The sequence below is a fragment of the Salvelinus namaycush genome, chromosome 4, assembly GCF_016432855.1.
Source record: "Salvelinus namaycush isolate Seneca chromosome 4, SaNama_1.0, whole genome shotgun sequence".
Classification (NCBI taxonomy): domain Eukaryota; kingdom Metazoa; phylum Chordata; class Actinopteri; order Salmoniformes; family Salmonidae; genus Salvelinus; species Salvelinus namaycush.
In genome coordinates, this window is record NC_052310.1 from 66,557,555 (window position 1) to 66,577,644 (window position 20,090).

A 20,090-nucleotide genomic window follows, 5' to 3' on the forward strand; every position below is an offset into this window, starting at 1 on the left:
AAACACCCAACTCAAATCCACACACTCAAAATTACCATGACCCACCAACAAACCATGTGAGTGTATCTGGATGGAGTGTGCTGTTGTAAAACTGTTGTCCTTCAAATGCCACCATACTCTAGTAAATATAGTTGTTCAGATATTTTGTAAATTATGTTTGTTTAATTCTTAATTTATAATTTTGTAACCCAGAACCAAATCTCGGTTTGGCCACCGGATCTAGAGACTACGATTCATAACAGTAACATTTTCAGTGTTATACAGTAGATAATACAATCATAAAACATTATTTTATTGTCTCTCTTCTTCCCAGATCTTACAGGATGAACAAAGAGTACACCGAGGTCAGTCCCTCTGATCCCTCCGTCAACGCCTACACCACCACCCTGTCCGCTGTGAAGGCCGAGATCGACTACAAGCACAAGAAGTGCCGCTACGTCCGCAAAGATGGCAAGTGCAATGTCCTGTTCCGCCATGTTCCTGAGGAGTGGCTCATGTACGTCACCGACATCTTCACCACGCTGGTGGAGATCAGATGGCGCGTCATGTTCCTCATCTTCGCCCTCTCCTACATCTTCTCCTGGCTCTTCTTCGGCATCATCTATTGGGTGATTGCCATGGCTAACGGCGACACGAAGGACCCTACTAACGCCCCCTGTGTGTACGAGGTGAGGGACTTCACCGGGGCTTTCCTCTTCTCACTGGAGACCCAGACCACGATTGGTTATGGTTTTAGAGGGATGTCGGAGAACTGCATGGTGGCGATCATCGTTGTGACTGTGCAGGACGTCATCAGCTGTTTTATTGACACATTTGTCATCGGTATCGCTGTGGCGAAGATGGCATCGGCACGGAAACGGGCGCAGACGGTGGGCTTCAGCAACTGCGCCGTCATTAACTTGCAAAATGGGCAGTTGTGCCTATCTTGGAGGATTGGGGACTTCCGCCGGCACCACATGGTGGAGGGGAAGGCTCGCGCCCAAATCTTCCGCCCCAACATGCACGCCACGGGCAGGGAAGACGTCAACTACAAGGACCTGGAAATCAAACAGAGTGATTTAATTTTAGCGATACCAACCACCATCTTCCACATTATTGAGCCAAGTAGTCCACTCTACCGCATGAGCCTAGAGGAGCTTCGGAAAGATGACTTTGAGTTGGTGGTGTCCTTCACCTACACAGACGACTCGACGGGCATCCTGCACCAGACCCGCACCTCCTACACGCCCGACGAGATCCACTGGGGACATCTGTTCCAAGAGATGCTGAATGTAAACCGGAGGTACTACAAGGTAGACTACTCCATGTTCCACCACACTGCTAAGGTCCTGGTTCCGGAGGTCAGTGCAGAGGAGTACGAGCAAATGAAGCTTGGGCATTACCCACGCCTCTCGCCACGCCCCAAGCGCCCATGCATTAATCGCAAACCCCCGACTCTGACTGTAGAACTGGTGAATGGCACCCCAAAACCAGAGGAACATGTAGCCACGGTTGCCACTATTGCAGCAGTTTGCGAGGATCACGGACATTTGTGTCTTAGAAGGAGCCCCGTTCTGACATAGATGTTCTACTGATATGATGATGCCAACACAATGATCAATGGCCATTCAGAAACATATGAACTCATGGACAATTTGATCATTTCTTCACAGGCAACAGTAAGAGCAGGCTGTGTTCTTAGTGGAATTTCTTGCAGGAAGTAACCCCCCCAATCCGCACACACACACACACACACACACACACAAATGTGGAATATGCTGTCATTTTGCTTGCTACGTTTTTTTGTCAAACTTAGTATCTATGGTGGAGTCACAATATAATACAAACAATTATACAATGTCTGCTCCTTAATATGATAGATAGGCTGCTGAAATCAAAGAGATACAGAAAATGAATAAAAATAAGATAATCATGATTTTTATGGAGAGGTTATGGTAACTTAATACTGTCATCTACAACAGAAAGTACTATATAGAGATTCATTTATTCTCAGAATATGTTTTGAGGTGTGAGATAAAATGCTGTTTTATTTTGTGAGTGCTTTGTAAAATATGTACAGCGCCTTCAGAAGTACCCCTTGACTTATTTCACATTTTGTTACAGCCGGAATACAAAATGGATTAAATATTTTTTGCTCACCCATCTACACACAATACCCCATAATGACAAAGTGAAAGCATGTATTTAGAAATGATTGCAACTTTATTTAAAATTAAATACAAAAATATCAAATTTACATAAGTATTCACACTCCTGAGTAAATATATGCAAGAATCACCTTTGGCTGCGATTACAGCTGTGAGTCTTTCTGGGTAAGTCTCTAAGAGCTTTGCATACCTTATTGTACAATATTTGCACATTATTATTATTATTTTTTTTCAAATGCCTCGCAAATAAGGGCATCTATTGGTAGATGGGTAAAAATACAAAACAACAGACATTGAATATCCCTTTGAGCATGGTGAAGTTATTAATTACACTTTGGATGGTGTATCAATACACCCGGTCACTACAATACAGCGTCCTTCCTAACTCAGTTGCCAGAGAGGAAGGAAACCTCTCAGGGATTTCACCATGAGGCCAATGCTGACTTTAAAACAGATTTGAATGGCTGTGATAGGAGAAAACTGAGGATGGATCAACAACATTGTAGTTACTGCACAATACTAATCTAAATGACAGTGTGAAAAGAAGAAAGCCTGTACAGAATACAACGATTTCAAAACATACATACTGTTTGCAATAAGGCACTAAAGTTGTAAAAAATGTGGCAAAGAAATTAACTTTATGTCCTGAATATAAAGCATTTTGTTTCAAAAATCCAACACAACACATCACTGAGTACCACTCTTCATATTTTCAAGCTTGTTGGTGGTTGCATCATGTTATGGGTATGCTTGTCATCGGCAAGGACTAGGGAGTTTTTTAGGATAAAAATGAACGGAATAGAGCTAGGCACCGGCAAAATCCTAGAGGAAAACCTGGTTCAGTCTGCTTTCCAGCAGACACTGGGGGACAAATTCACCTTTCAGCAGGACAATAACCTAAAACACAGCCAAATATTCACTGGAGTTGCTTACCAAGAGAACAATGAATATTCCTGTTTAGCAAAGTTACAGTTTGGACTTAAATCGGCTTGAAAATCTATGGCAAGATTTGAAAATGGCTGTGCAGCAATGATCAACAACCAACTTGACAGAGAAAACCTCCCTGGTCTTTGAGGTGGTCATTCAGAAATCATGTTAAACACTATTATTGCACACAGAGTGAGTCCATGCAACATATGTGACTTGTTAAGGAACTTTTTTACTCCTGTACTTAGTTAGGCTTGCTGTAACAAAGGGGTTGAATACTTTTGGACTCAAGACATTTCAGCTTTTAATTTTTAATTAATTTGTAAAAATGTCTAAAAACATAATTCCACTTTGACAGTATGGGGTATTGTGTGTAGGCACACAATCTCAATTTAATCCATTATAACATTTCAGTCTGGAACAGAAAATGTGGAACAAGGGGTGTGAATACTTTCTGATGGCACTGTATGTGAGTATGTTGAACACAATGATGTACCAACACATTACAGAAATGTTGAGCACAGGGCCTCCCGGGTGGCGCGGTGGTCTATGGCACTGCATCGCAGCGCTAGCTGCGCCACCAGAGTCTCTGGGTTCGCGCCCAGGCTCTGTCGCAGCCGGCCGCGACCGGGAGGTCCGTGGGGCGACGCACAATTGGCCTAGCGTCGTCCGGGTTATGGAGGGTTTGGCCGGTAGGGATATCCTTGTCTCATCGCGCTCCAGCGACTCCTGTGGCGGGCCGGGCACAGTGCGCGCTAACCAAGGGGGCCAGGTGCACGGTGTTTCCTCCGACACATTGGTGCGACTGGCTTCCGGGTTGGAGGCGCGCTGTTTTAAGAAGCAGTGCGGCTTGGTTGGGTTGTGCTTCGGAGGACGCATGGCTTCGACCTTCGTCTCTCCCGAGCCCGTACGGGAGTTGTAGCGATGAGACAAGATAGTAATTACTAGCGATTGGATACCACGAAAATTGGGGAGAAAAGGGGGTAAAATAAAATAAAAATAAAAAAATAAAAATGTTGAGCACAGTGAAATGAAGTGTTTTGCTTGTTGTGTGGTTCGTTTAAAACATGATACTTTTGCACACACGCTGTGTTCAATACACATTTACATCTGTTGCTTTTATAAACTGATCATTAAAATGATTCACTGCACAGCAAATTGGCCAGTGTTAATTAGTGTTGATTTTTCAATGTAACATTTCTAGTGTTGATTCCGGAATTAAATTAACTCCGTAAGAGTTCAATTAAAACTCAGTGGTGTAAAATAATCCCAGTGTTTGTGTTAATAACCAGAGTTGAACCAAAACCACATCCATCATTATAATATTTACCAGCATGCCCTATTGCAGGTTGTTTTTTAGAATTGTTTGTTTCAATATCTATGTTTGTGCATGTACATTGATTGATTCATTTATCTTATGCTACTCAAATATAAATAACATACATTTTTTTTAAACTAATTCAATCTGTAACTTAGATTTATTACACATGTTACTGAAATGTATGTTCCAGTTTAGATGCTTTAGGTAGTCTCATACTGTAGCTCAGTCTTCTCAACCCTGGCAGGCATTCTGAATGCGGGTTGCAGGTGAATAAAAATTGGATATCCCCAATCTGGCTGGCTTGAAATTTGCAAGCCAGAATAATGTGACATGCAGACCTGATGTGGAATGTAAACCATGAGTTTCAGGCCACTGTATTAGGGTAAAACTAGGCCCTCCAAATAAGGCTCTATGAAATATGTAATGTCTTAAAAATCTAATTTGAATGAAACATATTTGCTTAGGACGTCACTTGGTGAAAGCCACAGGACTGAAAATGAATGAATGCAACAACTATGTCTCTGTCACTAACAAATATAGTAATGGGTGGTAAACTCTACATTTCACTCGAAAGGCACACTGGAATATATGCAAATATATGGGCAGCAGGTAGCCTAGTGGTTAGAGCGTTGGACTAGTAACCAAAAGGTTGCAAGATTGAATCCCTGAGCTAACAAGGTAAAAAGCTGTCGTTCTGCCCCTGTACAAGGCAGTTAATCCACTGTTTCTAGGCCATCATTGAAAATAAGAATTTGTTCTTAACTGACTTGCCTAGTTAAATAAAGGTAAAATTAACAATAAAAAATAAATAAGGCTTTACACTAATCAGTGTGGTAATTGAACACTGGAAAGTGTGGACCTGTATAGACTCTGGAACATTGTTAAATTGAACACTCTCTATTTTTATTTTTACTAGATGTAGATGCACTGAAGGTGGGGGTGTTTTGTTGTTGGTAGTTTCATCATTGACAAATCAATCATCAGTGTATCATGAGTGACTAAATGTATTTCCTTGAATATGCAGAAAGTAGTAATAATCATGACACATGTTACCTTGTCTCTTAATACGTTACTGAAGAATCATCAGTATTATTTAACTTGGAATTGAGTGGGTACATATTTATTTAGAGACATATTGTGGTCACTGTGGTGTAAACACCTGTTAGTCTGGCATGCCTCTTTCCACTGGACCCACACTGCAGCCCAATACCCTGAAGTACAATACCTGGCATTTACAGTACCCACCTCCGTGTCATTGGTGGCAGTGCAGCACCTGGCATCTGATGAATCTGGTCCATGTCTGTAAGAACAAAGGCGAGGAATGACAAGGGAACTTTGATGTGAAGGAAGCAGATCACACTGTCTCTGTACGTGCCTTTCAGTTGCTTCGATTTTACAGGGATGTTTAAAGCCATAATGTCATTAAGGCAGTATGTTTTTTAAGAGGATAATAAATCTATCAAAAAACTATAATATTGTCCAAGATATACAAAACATGTGGTGTAACATCTAAAACAGTTACTGTAACTACACTGTCACGATGGCTCATAAACAGCAAGCTGAACATTGAGATTGATAGGCCTACTTACCCAATATCTTCTTTAAGTCATAGGACAATCATATGAGAGGTCATAGGGCACAAACATGGACACAGATATGGCACCATGGCAATATAGAGTGAATGCAAGTTGATGGACATCTCTCCATGTTTCTCACTCATACTTCCTCCCCACAGCGTCACAGGAGAGCTCATGTGGGGACCAATCATGTTCCAATATCAGTCTCGTGCTCTCCACCTTGTGGCCCTGAGCAGCATGACTGTTTTTCTGACTCCTGTAGTTGTAAATTGGGCATGAAAAGCAAACATACGCTGAGTGCCGATGGCCAACTCAGAACTCACACAGCAAGTTCGGGTAGCTAAATATATGACCTGCTATTAATAGAGCCACTGACATATAGCACAAATAAACAGTTCAATATGTGCAGAAAAGGAGGTAGGATATGGGTCAGAGCTTATCATTAGTAAGCATCCTGCTCTTATGGCATCCAACTGAAACAGCTGTGGAGCAAGACAGACAGATCTTGACCTAAAATTAAACTTTTGAGGCATAAACATCCTCAGAACTTTTATAGTGGAGGAAGATAACCAAAATATAACATTGGAAGTTAGAACAACTTTTTCCTACTAAATACATTTGCATTTTACCATAGGCTCTAGATACCATGGAAATATCCTAGATAAACAGATCAAGAATAATGTATATTTAAGTGTATTTTATTGAGAGGGTCAAATTTAGGGGAATATCTTCAGATGGGATAATGTGAAGCAGCAGGCAAATAGATAAACTGTTTCAACTTGTGTATAGGTAATGGAACCTTTTGAAGACAACAGTGCATAACAAGTTTGATTCATTCTTTTAATTTCTAACAACTCTTTATTATTTGACAGTAGCCTAACATTATTGCCTGGACATTGTAGAACATTTAGGAGAGTTTTATAACTTGTCCCGGCGGAGGGGTTTAGACTATAAAAAGATACCCTTTGGGTGAAATTATGTTCCTGTGTTCTGCTTAAAATGAACCCACCATCCCCGGCAACCCTAAAACGAATTATCGATAATCAATATTAATTAACACCACTAAACTACCAAGTTGGTGTTAAGCACGACCTTCCTTATCCAAACCCCTGACATGTCTCCCCAAACATCACTTTCAGTCTGTAGTCTATGGCATTTCTCACACGTTTCAAACAGCAGTGTAAGTGTATCAACCGACTATATGAGCGCGTTTTCGTCTCTGTAATACTATTGGCTGGGTATGGACCAGAAGGCGGAGCATGCCGGTATACGCTATTTAAATTGCTCTGGCGAACTATTTGCGAACCACATTATCAAGACCAGTCATTTTAGTGACATGAGGGACTGTCGGTTATTGCTGTCATCATAACAAGGCAACTACTTAAAAACAGAAACAAACGGTTTGAAAAGTGTGGATACCAGAGAACATAACTTCTGGAATATAATTTAAACTGTCCGTTGATCCGGTCTACAAATGAGCAACTGGTAGGTTTAAAAACCTCTTTCTAGCAATTCGTATCAAACTTTTGGGGAAGTTGATGATGCTGAATGCATGACATGGAAGAATACTGGAGTCTATTACATAACTATTAGCCAACTCAATAGACTCGGTTTTATTTTATTTGATCTCTAGGCCTATTTGAAAAGCGAGCAACAGTGGCACTTGAATGGATGCGCGGCGCAGGGGAGTAGGGATACGGGCGATTTACACGACAAAGTCATACCCACTGTGGCTGATAGCTTGCAGAGTATATAACTGCTATTCGTCATTGTTTATGAATTTAAATCATTTGATCTAACTATTTAAACCCATCATAATACGTTTAAGTGCGATAAACATGTCATGTTTATGCGTGGGCTGATTCATACATGTATGATGCAATAGGCTACACTTCTTACAAATATATGCAAAACAACATTTTACATTTGCCATGCAATCATTGTAAGTCATAGGCCCTATATTATCCATGTAAACATATATGCTTGTAGGCCTACAGTTCTAACTTGTCTGAATTGAATGTTTGAAAGACGCAGTTGGTTCCCATTTTTTTAGGCCGCACCTGTTCGTATTTGTAGATGGCATTTGCCTTATTTTGAGTGCCGCTTGGAGCCTGGCTGTAGAGACATATTTTATTGTATGTTAAAATGGTAGTCGTAAATTAAACATTGTAAAATACGTTTTTTTGTGTGTGGCTGCAGAGGTATAGTAGCACTGTAACAATTGCAAGACCATCCCTTAGGCACTCGTGAACAACTGTGCGCTGGCAGTAGGTCAGGGTTACCGTAAATTCTGTAAATTCTGTTTCTGCAGAAAAACTTCAACCATGACATTGTTTCCAGTGGATGTTGGCACTATATATAAATCTCTCAGATTAGGCCAGTCCATGAGTACTGTGATTCCATTTTCCACAGAGCATAATTATCCCACTGATCAAAAAGGGTCTGTAATAATAGAATAATAGACAGTTATACTTTTCCATTCTGTTATCATGGTCCCATAGAAACAGATAGGAATATCGCTGTTTAGTATCTATTAATCTTCCTAAAAGCAACACAAAATGAAGGATCCTGTCAAATCACAAAATCTAAATGAACAAAGGAAACAAAACAGCCTTATCTATTCAATTTCGACACTGAAATTCCTATTAATCAAGTGTTGTGTAAACCAGACAATCATCCTAATTGATATTCATTGAGGAGAGGTTGTAATGCTGACTGACTTTGCATGTCATATTACTGATTACTGCCAACAATGCAAACTTCCCCAAATAATGCCCAAGTTTGATGACAGAGGTGCTCTTAACTCCACTCATCACCAACATGCTTTTTGAGATCCAATTTAATAAGAGATTTTAGGACTAATTCTAGGAGCTGATACTGCAGATATCACACTTTAAAGATCGAATCCTTAATAGTGAAACGTCCACGTCCGTTTGTGATATTACAACAACAAAGAGGTTACTGCAAACAATGAACAATGTTTTTTTTTTTTTTCGAACAGTCATTGCAAGTGTTATAGAACAGCAGCATATGTACTGCCATTTTTTTTTCTTGATGCACAATGCTCCCCACCTCTGTTTCGTCAACAAAACAATAACAGCCATGGGGCGGACAGTGGTGCAGTTTCCCCTAGTGCGGATTCCATCTTTAAACTTACTTAGAAACATAAAAATAAATATCTGAAGTCATTCTACACACTACAGAAATTAAAGAGAGACTGCAGTCTAATCATAGCTAAACATCTCTGATGTGTTTACTCTGTGTAAAGTAATTATATTTGGGGATTTAAGTATTGCAAACAAGGGAACACAAAGAAAATATATATTTTCCTGACGCACTCATGTCCATTTTCATCATTGACTCTCATATCATCAAATCTCCCAAAAGTCTTTACTAAATTCAATACATTTCTTGTAAATGGAAAAAAACAACCAAACAAAACAAAAGCGTTCACAATGTCCGTTGCAACCATGGCTAGGACATGTATAACAGAGCAGACACAGGCAGGAAGGGCTCTCTTTTAATGAGTGGTGTTACAGTAGTGCCAGAGTTAGAGCCCCCTTTTGTCATAAGCCATTTTGCTGCTGAGAGAAGATGAAGTCCCAGAGGACTCTGTGAGTCAGCAAGTTACATTGATGCCCTCAAATGCACACATGAGCCAGAGAAAGAGGGATACTGTGTACACTTTCATGTTCACATTTCCCCACTAATCGGGAAAGTTTCCACAAACATTTGTGTAGTCAAGTCACACAGCAAATGGAATAACTGTTATTTCTGTACCACTAACACCCCATTTAAAAACGCATCATTACTACCTGAAAACACCAAGCACCACTACACGGTGCCAAAAGCCCTGGTCTGCCCTAGAAAGCCTGTGTAAATTACGATAGCCAGACCGGCCAAACAATAAAAAATGTTGACGGCCGTTTTGGCCTGTAAAATTAATTTATTATGATGAAGTTCAACCCACACAGTCAATTATTAAAAAGTTTGCTACAAATCAAGATATTTAATTAAATGGTGATCCATTCTGACTACACTTGTTGTCACACAGGACCACGTGCTGGCACAGACCAATCACAGGCTGGCAGGCTACGAGGAGGCTTGTGCCCTCATGCACACTCTTTGCACGTGCACCTAAGGGGTTGTGATGTGCTTTCCCGATGAGAGCGCAGATTCAACGAGCCTGTCAAGTGGAGATGGAGGGGCTAACCAATGTCTATGGGGCTTCCGTTATTGACGCCGACGTCATCTAGCAGCGTTGAGTTGACTCTCAGGCATGATGAAAACGATTACATCAACCATGATCCATTGTTAGTTACGACCACTTTCTCCATGATCCTTAGATTTTTTTTGTTTTTTGTTGGTGCCACTCAGCCCCATTTAGCCATATGGCGAGCTTCAAATTCAAATACTTACGGCTTCATGAGCCGTTGGGAGTTTTCCATTGGAATACGTGGATGAAGTCAGCGCTATCAACATCTACTGGTTTTAATGGGTATGGTTGTGATTAGCAAGGTATGTGAAAATGGACATTAAGAATGCACCAGTGGGCAATGAGTCAGGAGGAGTGGTGCATGCACCGTGAAATGTGACAAACAGGCTGGTGTGGCCGTCTTCACGGTAGGGTTGTCACAGTAAAAGTATTGCGATACTCAGAGGTATCGTGGCAAGGAAACAAAACATGAAGCGGACAACATTTCCTAAGGAACATTTTCTAATGATGGAAACGAGCAGCCTTATGTTGTCAACCAGAATCACATGTTTATTTTCCAAGCTATAGCACACAATATGTTACCTACAGTAGGTTTCTTAAAGGACCAAATAGTTTTATCCATGGAAAATTAGGTATTGTAGTATCGCGATACTAGTATTGTGACAACCCTACTGTCGTGACAACCCTACTTCACAGAGTGGAAGTGACGGTACTACTTGACAGGTGACGGGCCTACTGACAACCCTACTTCACAGAGTGGAAGTGACGGGGCTACTTGACAGGTGACGGGCCTACTGACAACCCTACTTCACAGAGTGGAAGTGACGGGCCTACTTGACAGGTGACGGGCCTACTGACAACCCTACTTCACAGAGTGGAAGTGACGGGCCTACTTGACAGGTGACGGGCCTACTGACAACCCTACTTCACAGAGTGGAAGTGACGGGCCTACTTGACAGGTGACGGGCCTACTGACAACCCTACTTCACAGAGTGGAAGTGACGGGCCTACTTGACAGGTGACGGGCCTACTGACAACCCTACTTCACAGAGTGGAAGTGACGGGCCTGCTTGTTAAGCAATATTAAACCAATCATTCAAGACTGTTATTTCCTCTTCCATGTTGCAACAAATGTGCTGGTAAATATAACATTTTGAAAGTGACATGTGCATCCGACGATGATCAGTCGTCAGTTAACAGTAACGGTAGGTCAAGAACTTGAAAAAAGTCCAAAGAATCCCGTACATGGGATCCCGTAGAAACACCGTAACCCACAATCCAACAAGAAATTATCTTGTCGACACTGAGGCCAACAAAAACAAGTATGCTTTGTGAATGACCATCAGTGGGACCTTACTCCTATTACTCTGTAACCTCTCTCAGTGGAGAGTGGAAAAGCCAGGATCGGGGTTGAATACGGTTGTTATTTTGTCATAACTGAATGAAATATTGTTGGCTTGAGGAGACGTGCTTGTTCTTGCTCTTGGGTATACAGTATTTGATGGTATTCTCAGGCTGCACACACTACATGGTAATCGATGGGATAATGATATAATAATCCATGACAGTTGGTGACTATTTCATGTACAGAGTTCAGATTGGAAGCTGTTACCTTTAAATAAGGACATTGAGTTCATATTGCTTTTATCATGACTCGTATCATTACTAATAGATTCTTACCTCTGTATCCGTTCTTTGACACCGTCAGTAAGTCTAACACCTTCCTATCTCTTTTTCCCTCAGCATACATCATTGCTGAGGTCCGGTCGCCCGATGAGAGAGCACTGATCAACTCATCATCCTCAGCCCTGTGGATACCAGAGGCCGTCAAGGACCGAGAGAGAGAGAGGCTTTGTCTCCTCCTCCCTCCGTCCCCCTGTCCGCCTCACTTCACCACCCCATTTCCTGCTTGAGTTGGTCCCCCTTAGCGTTTCAAAACTGTTTCTCCAACGCTTTTTCCAAAAACTCAGACTGTTTTCCAAAGCAGAAGCAGCGCCACAGCCCTCCCACCAGAACGAGGTGATGGGAAGTGTGCGAGCCAACCGCTACAGCATAGTGTCTACCGAGGAGCACGGCATGAAGTTGGCCACTGTGGCAGTGCCCAACGGGTACGGCAAGGGCAAGGTGCACACGAGGCACCAGCCCCAGAGCCGCTTTGTCAAGAAGGACGGTCACTGCAACGTGCAGTTCATCAATGTCTCTGAGAAGGGCCAGCGTTATCTCGCCGACATCTTTACGACCTGTGTGGACATCCGCTGGCGGTGGATGTTCGTCATCTTCTGCCTAGCGTTCCTCCTGTCGTGGCTGTTCTTCGGCTGTGTCTTCTGGCTGGTCGCCATCTTCCACGGGGACCTGGAGAACGACGCCCAGAAGTGCGTCTCCAACGTTAGTAGTTTTACCGCAGCCTTCCTCTTCTCCATCGAGACCCAGACCACCATCGGCTATGGCTACCGCTATGTAACCGACGAGTGTCCTGTGGCGGTCTTCATGGTGGTCTTCCAGAGCATTGTGGGCTGTATCATTGACGCCTTCATCATCGGCGCCGTCATGGCCAAGATGGCCAAGCCCAAGAAGAGGAACGAGACGCTGGTGTTCAGCCACAACGCTACAGTGGCCATGAGGGACAACAAGCTGTGTCTAATGTGGCGCGTGGGGAACCTGAGGAAAAGCCACCTTGTGGAGGCCCACGTTCGGGCACAGCTCCTCAAGTCGCGCACCACTGCAGAGGGGGAGTTCATCCCTCTGGACCAAGTGGACATCGACGTGGGCTTCGACAGCGGAGTCGACCGTATCTTCCTGGTGTCCCCCATCACCATCGTCCACGAGATCAGCGAGGACAGCCCATTCTATGACATGAGCAAGCAACAGCTGGAGACGTCCGAGTTTGAGATCGTGGTGATCCTGGAGGGGATGGTGGAGGCCACGGCCATGACCACCCAGTGCCGCAGCTCCTACCTGGCCAGCGAGATCCTCTGGGGCCACCGCTTTGACCCAGTGCTCTTCGAGGAGAAGAGCTACTACAAGGTGGACTATTCTCGCTTTCATAAGACTTACGAGGTGCCCAGCACTCCGCTGTGCAGTGCCAGAGACCTGGCAGAGAAAAAATACATCCTGTCCAGCTCCAACTCCTTCTGTTACGAGAACGAGGTGGCGCTGACTAACAAAGAGGAGACGGACGAGGGGAACGGGGGTAGCGTGGGCCCAGACGTAACTCACACAGACAATATCTCAGACTCTGCGCATCACCAGGCCACTGTGCCACTAGAGCCCAGGCCCCTGAGGCGAGAATCTGAAATATAACTGTGCAGAGACTTCAAACCACCTCACAGAGAAGACGTTTCTGATTCTAGAATCACGTCTTGTTGTTCTAAAAGGCACATTGAGCTGAGCTGGGCCTTGTGTAAAGGACAGATTCATGCCGACGGTACTGCTGTGGGAAGGGGGTAGCCGGGGACTTGTATGTAATAGTTTCTTAAAACAATGTAATTGCATATTACAACAAAAACAGCACTATGAAATGTGCATAGATGAAGGAAAATGTTCTTGAAAAATGGTTCCCACAAGAAAATGAAAAGTATACATCTCTAGCATCTATGGATAGACAGGAACATGCATCTATATAACATTGGAAGGGATGTTAGATATAATGACTTGAAATTAGCAGGCATGTCTCTGTGTATCTGTCCAGCAAATAATGAACAAGATGGTTTTAAGAACTGTAGTTTTGATTTCTATTCACTGCCCTTTAGTTGAAAAGAAAAATGCTGCTATATGCAAATTCTCTACTTTCTCGTTTCAGAGAAACTGGGGGAAAACATACAGATGTCCACCCATAGAGTAAGAGAAACATTTTGAAAGTTCTGCTCTTTCATAGTGAAAACCAAATACGTTTGTATTTAGCTAATTTGCACTTTTTAATTGATCATGGGCAACCATCTCTAAAGTACTATAAAGTTATTTAATGTTTATCCAAACAATTAAGCTGCAATTCAGCCCTTTTTCCTTATAATGAGATTGGAATTTATCACCAATTTTCCAGTGAATGCACAACTGATTTTGCCTTTGACTAGAGCCTCATGTTGCAGTGAACTGGGCGATCTTTGAAGGCTTTAGTGAATTGCATCAAAGGAAATGTAGCTCAATGTAGCTTTAACCTATTGGAGAAAATACTATGCAGCTGTTGTAAAGTAGCGGAACAAATCCCCCCCCCCCAAAAAACTAGATTATCAATTTGATACCTTTTAATATGAACTGCTACTTCAATACAGTACTTATCCAAAGCAGATATTTGAACCTGTATGGACTTTTGTTATTTGAGCTGGTCTCATAACAGACATACAACATAACATACTGTACATGAAAGGGCCGTTCAATGCTGGTCAATTCAATAGAAACATGCCTGTTTTCTGTTTTGTGTGAAGGAAATGAGCAGGGTGGTATTAGTATTGAAATTTAGCATAACTGAATTAATGCCTACAAGACAAGGGGGAGTGAAAATGAGCATACAAATGTTCTCAAAAAGTGCTGCTACGTTGTTGCATTTTGTAGGGTTTGATAACAGAAGAAGCCAAAGAGTATTATTATCATCATAATAATTGTTGAGTGTCTCATCCATTTGTTAATGGTAGAAGTAGAGCATTTTTCGAAAGAAAAAAAAATGTAGAGGAAATATTTATTTTCAAACACTCCTTTTAGAAGTGTTCATAGCACTTAATTGGAACTCATTCAGCATACGACTTATTCAATCTCACTGTGATACAGTTATGATACGCAAAGTTATGTGGCTCTTATGATGAGAGGCTTTCAGTAGTAACAAGTGTTACCGTCATTTTCATATTCAAAGCCAAAGATATAAGCCAGACTAGACTAGATCAGCAACATGTTTTAACTGTTTTTTTTAGGTGTTAGCACATGCTCAGAAAATAACTCAAGTACAGTGTTACAATAGTTATTTTTCAGTAAAAAATATGTTTAAGCAAAACAACAAAACATCAGTTTCGTCTTAGTACTTTAGTCATCCACAATTCTGCCATCACAAAAAGAGAATATCTTCTCCTAAAGTCTCTTTAAATAAGGAGACTATAAAATACAATGCATCTACCCCTCTATCATACTCTATCAATGTCTTTGCTGTTCATGAACGTGTACTTATATCCAGAGTATGCCTAAGGATTACCATGCCTTGATATCAAATATTATTTTATTTTTCATTTTAAGTTGTTTGTTGTTTTACTTGGGAATCTTGGATTGGAAAACATGGTTTAAACTAAGCCAACAGTACTGTAACCTAGGCATATTAATAAGATCTATTGAAAGCCTATAGAGTTTGCATTATGGCAAATCTATCTCCTATTTCTTTGACTGAAGGCCATTCGGCTAAAATGTTCCTTTTCTTGTACATAGACCCCCTCCCTCCCTGTTGCAGTAATTTTGTATCAGAGTCTTCCAGTTGTACTGCAAAACAATGGAATGTACAGATTTTATATTATTAATAATATTATTATTATTGTACATGCTATTATATTGTTACTTTTTTCAATAAAACCTCAATGAATGATCAAATGATGTTGTGTTCATTGCCATTGTAATAATCATTATAATAATTTAAGATATTGACATACAGTAACACAGTAAACCACCAATTATTTAAAGTTACCTAAAAATCTGTTATTGAGGTCACGTAAAAACAAAAGTATTATCTTCCATCAGGGAAATAGTACGTTAAATATCTATCATCAGGCTTCTGGGGTTACTGTAGGATGTTGTGAAAATCCCCCTTATCTTGTATCTAGTACTAGTACTAAGGCATCAAGCCATTGAATAAACCAGACAAAGTTTGTGATATATTTATGAGAACATCTCAGTGTCCCTCTGAGAATATGAACAATCCTCAAGACAGATATGTCTTTGCCAAATGGCACCCTATTCCCTACATAATGCACTACATTTGACCAGAGCTCTGCTCCATGGTCAAATGTAGTACACTATATAGGGAGTAGGGTGCCATTTGGGATGCAATATGGAAAAATACAGAATTGGCCAAGGGCCAGTGGATCAGCTCTGGTAGAGTATGTTTTGAAGGGACCCTGTACATGTGCGTCAGAAGTCTTACCTTCTACAGTAGTGGTTTAGCTTGTGATACTAAGCAGCACCCCTGTCCTACGTCTTGTCGTCTTCCTAGAACGCATTAGGGATTATTATTAAACCAATAGGGATTAGCAGCACCCCTTTCTATTTCTCTCACTCTGACACTCCACCTACAGTATATCCATCTCTTTCAGTTTCTCTTGATTCGACACACTTTCCCCGGCATTTTCCTGCTCTGTACATCGCTCATCTTGTCTTGCAGTCCACTGTAATTGTATTGATCTTTGTGCTACTCATAATGACTGTTCCAATTCTCCACAATTAGTCTATGAGTGTCAATCTGTGGTTTCCAATCAACTTCAGCTACTGTAACTCCCCAGACCATGAGAATGGATTGCTGTATTTCAAGTATGACCAGAGTATGGTCAGACTTTGGGCTAATTTTCAATACTCCAAGGTATTGAGTGTTTTTATCACTGATTTATCTCTACATCCCGTCATTTACATGTATCTCAACTGTGACATTGAGTGCAAATTTGGTTTTATTCTCCAAGATATAAAAAAATATATATAATTTAAGTTTCTAACATAGTCCATTTCTTTCAATGATCTCTGCATAACAGACAGTCTTATAGTGTCAGGGAAATGTGCAATGATACATCTCAAGGTTAAGCGCACACAATTTCCATAGCAATCACAGAAACTTAATTCTGCCAGGCCCCACTGAACTTTCAAGCTGGCGTGCCCAAAGAGAAGGAGAGCAGATCTCATTGTAATGTTTACCAGTGCTATAATGCACACACTATACTTACAAAATATTTAAGACTATTGATTCTAAGGGACTATCTCTGACTCCAATTTGTCCTCCCAAGGCACGTCAACCTTCCAAATTACAAAACTATCTGTCGAGGGAGGTGCTCTGGCACTGGCACTGGCACTGGCACTGGCACTGGCACTGGCACTGGCACTGGCACTGGCACAACCACGTCCCTTGACTAGCAGACCAGACGCACCTGGCGGGCAAGACAGAGGGATAGAAGGCACATCAGTGGCTACTGGTCACACTAGAAATACAAAGTAAGGACCCAACAAACCAATATTTCATTAGTGACAGATATTATGGTTAAACCGGGAATCTATAGGAATTGCTCTAAATCACAGGTCTGCTCTGAAGACAAAATTAATGAGAGAAAAAAAACATTGTTTGAAGCTTTTTAACAGTGTCTTGTGTAATTGCCCTGTCATCATGTCACAAAGACAAAATCCAGTATTGGAAGAGAGGAAAAAGAAACGGATGACAATAAGCCTCCACCCTTGCACGTGTGTTCAAGAGAGAAGAGGGAGGATGGAGAAAAACAGGATAAAACCGAGCTCCATGGAAAATTCCTAAATTTACAGTTCATGAAGATTGACACTAATGTCAACTTCTGGAGTCTTAACTGGCATCAGTGCTGTGGATGTGTGTGTGTGTGTTTGTGTTTGATGTATTCTGGCAGCTAAGTGATCTGATTCACTTCCTATCAAACTGGCAGAAGAGAGAGAAATAGAGTCAGATAATAACTCCAGTTCTGTTTTAAGAATCGACTCATTTGTCAAGAATGACTCAAAAGCCCTATGGGCCCTGGTCAAAAGTAGTGCACTATATAGCGAATTGGGTGCCATTTGGGATGAAGACACTGCCCAGCAAACATGAAGCTATTGGCCACATGTGGGTATATGGTGGGCAAGGAGGGCGCCAAAAACACCAAGCCCACACCAAACCCAGCACCGGCTAGCCCACACCAAGCCCAGCACAGGCTAGCCCACACCAAGCCCAGCACAGGCTAGCCCACACCAAGCCCAGCTACGTCATAATGTAGAGGCAGGTTCTAATTAGAACATTTGCAGGCGTGGTTTCAGCATATACTCCAATTCATGTTGTTAAGTGAAAAATAACAACATTTAAAAACACCATTCAAGCCATTGAGCGTTCCGAATGATCTTGGAATCTTATTTTTTAGATATGACCTTGTAGCTCTAAGGTCACAAGCAATTTTTGTGTGAACATCTCTTGGAGTGTCGTTCCAGTTTAAGTGTTCTGTTGTGTGACGTCAAAAAAAATATAATAATAACAATAATTTAAAACTCAAAGTGGACTCGTGATGTTTGTTTGTTTCTTCAGATCAGAGGGAGCAGGCGCTAAAGTGGACTTGTGATGTTTGTTTGTTTCTTCAGATCAGAGGGAGAAGGCACTCCGTGTGACTCAACTTGGGGAAATACCTGTTTCTTGCTTTGCTCTGTTGAAGGGAGTGATTTTTGTGGTAGCGTGTGTGGAGGAGGAGCAATTTAAGTTGAAATTCCTGGTGTTTGTGATGCCCGCCATTTGGTGCAACGCATATCCGGTGGGGAGCATGGTGAAACCGAGATGACACAGTCTGTTATTTTGAGCTTCTATTCAGAGTCTCTACTTGACAAGGTAGTTAGAATATATGAGTTATGCTGTTAGAGCTTTTGTACCGAATACACTGCGGTATTATAGGTGTCACGTTTATGGTCATGTCGCAGCAATGTGTAGGAGAAAGATTCCAAGGTGTGGGAAGTGTGCAGGAGGACATGGGACAGAGGAATGTGTAGTTTCGGTGGAAAAAGTTGTGTGTGTCAACTATAGGGGTGCCCATGTTGCTGGAGATCGGAAGTGTCTGGTGCGAGAGAGGCAGGTTGAGGTGGCCAGGGTCAGAGTAGTGCAGAAGATGTCTTATGCTGAGGCAGTGAAGAAAGTAGAGGAGGGTGGATCAAAGGTGAGGGACTCTGAGAGGATCCCTGTGAATAGTAGATCTGTGCCAGAACAGAGGGATAGGCCAATGAATGATATATGTTTCAGTAAGGTTAGCTTCTTAGTGTTCATAGCAATAGTTATCAACTGTACTGCAGAGATGGAGCGTAAGTCACAGAAAATAGATGTTGTGGTGGCAGCTGCAGAGAAGTATTTGGGTGTACGATATTTGACTTCAGAAGAGTTACAGGGTGTGTGGAGTGGTAGTGTCCCGTCCTCTCAGGCCATTGGCCTGGGGTAGGATCAGATAGGGTTAAAGTAGTGTAATAAGGTGCTGGGTTTTAATATTGGATGCCAACCGCCGTTAAACTCCACCGAAGAGGATAAACACTGCCATTGATGAAGTCTGTAAAAAGACTTAGATAAGTGCATGTCAGATAAGATAAATGTTTAAGTAGTAAAAATATGTATATAGCAACATCTCTGTTTTCTTTCTGATGCAATGTAATGGGCAGCCGATCCAAAAGGGTTGGCTTATTTCAGGCGAAGTGAGGGCTGCCCACAATGGGCCACACTGGGGCAATGCCTTGGGGGCTAATGTGGAGCCGTACGAGCAAAGGTGCATCGGCCCAATGTGGGAAGCCTACGTGGGGCCAATATTTTAGCCCTTATTGGACCCACATCATGCCAATGTCATGTTGGCTGGGTATGTACCGCCAAGGGAGGAGGGCAATAAAAGTGAGACACGGAGGGGGACGTTGGTGGGAAAGTATGGAGCAAGGAGTCAATCCATTTCTGGTTACACCATTTAATAATCAATTTATTCATTGAATTATTCATTTAAAAGTAGTGACTAGGAAAGGCACATTGAGGCTACTTCCTGTTCAAAAGGAAATAATAGTCCAATATTGTTAAGTGCCTTGCAGTGTAGCAGTGTAGCGGTTCTGGCTACTGTTGGTGAGCTTCTGTTCTTCTATTGTGTCTTTCAATCCTCCACCCTCCACCTCCGCACCTCCCCTGTTTATGCAAACAATAAAGTTGTATATGAGCAGAACAAACATCC

The 20,090-nt window shown here is 41.9% G+C and overlaps 2 protein-coding genes across 2 annotated transcripts; both read left to right on the forward strand.

Annotated features, from left to right (window-relative positions):
- The first annotated feature begins 323 nt into the window (after window positions 1-323).
- kcnj16 (potassium inwardly rectifying channel subfamily J member 16) lies at window positions 324-1,562 on the forward strand. Its single transcript, XM_038990889.1, has one exon. The coding sequence runs from the start codon at window positions 324-326 to the stop codon at window positions 1,560-1,562; it is 1,239 nt and encodes a 412-aa protein (XP_038846817.1).
- Window positions 1,563-12,210: 10,648 nt separating this feature from the next.
- Window positions 12,211-13,636, forward strand: LOC120045696 (inward rectifier potassium channel 2-like). The gene has a single exon (XM_038990640.1). It carries the CDS (start codon window positions 12,211-12,213, stop codon window positions 13,486-13,488), a length of 1,278 nt encoding a protein of 425 aa, XP_038846568.1. The 3' UTR covers window positions 13,489-13,636.
- Window positions 13,637-20,090: the final 6,454 nt, after the last annotated feature.

What these genes read in the sequence shown, in the direction of transcription:
- kcnj16 (XM_038990889.1), top strand. Translation starts at nt 324, where the DNA reads ATGAACAAAGAGTACACCGAGGTCAGTCCCTCTGATCCCTCCGTCAAC.
- LOC120045696 (XM_038990640.1), top strand. Translation starts at nt 12,211, where the DNA reads ATGGGAAGTGTGCGAGCCAACCGCTACAGCATAGTGTCTACCGAGGAG.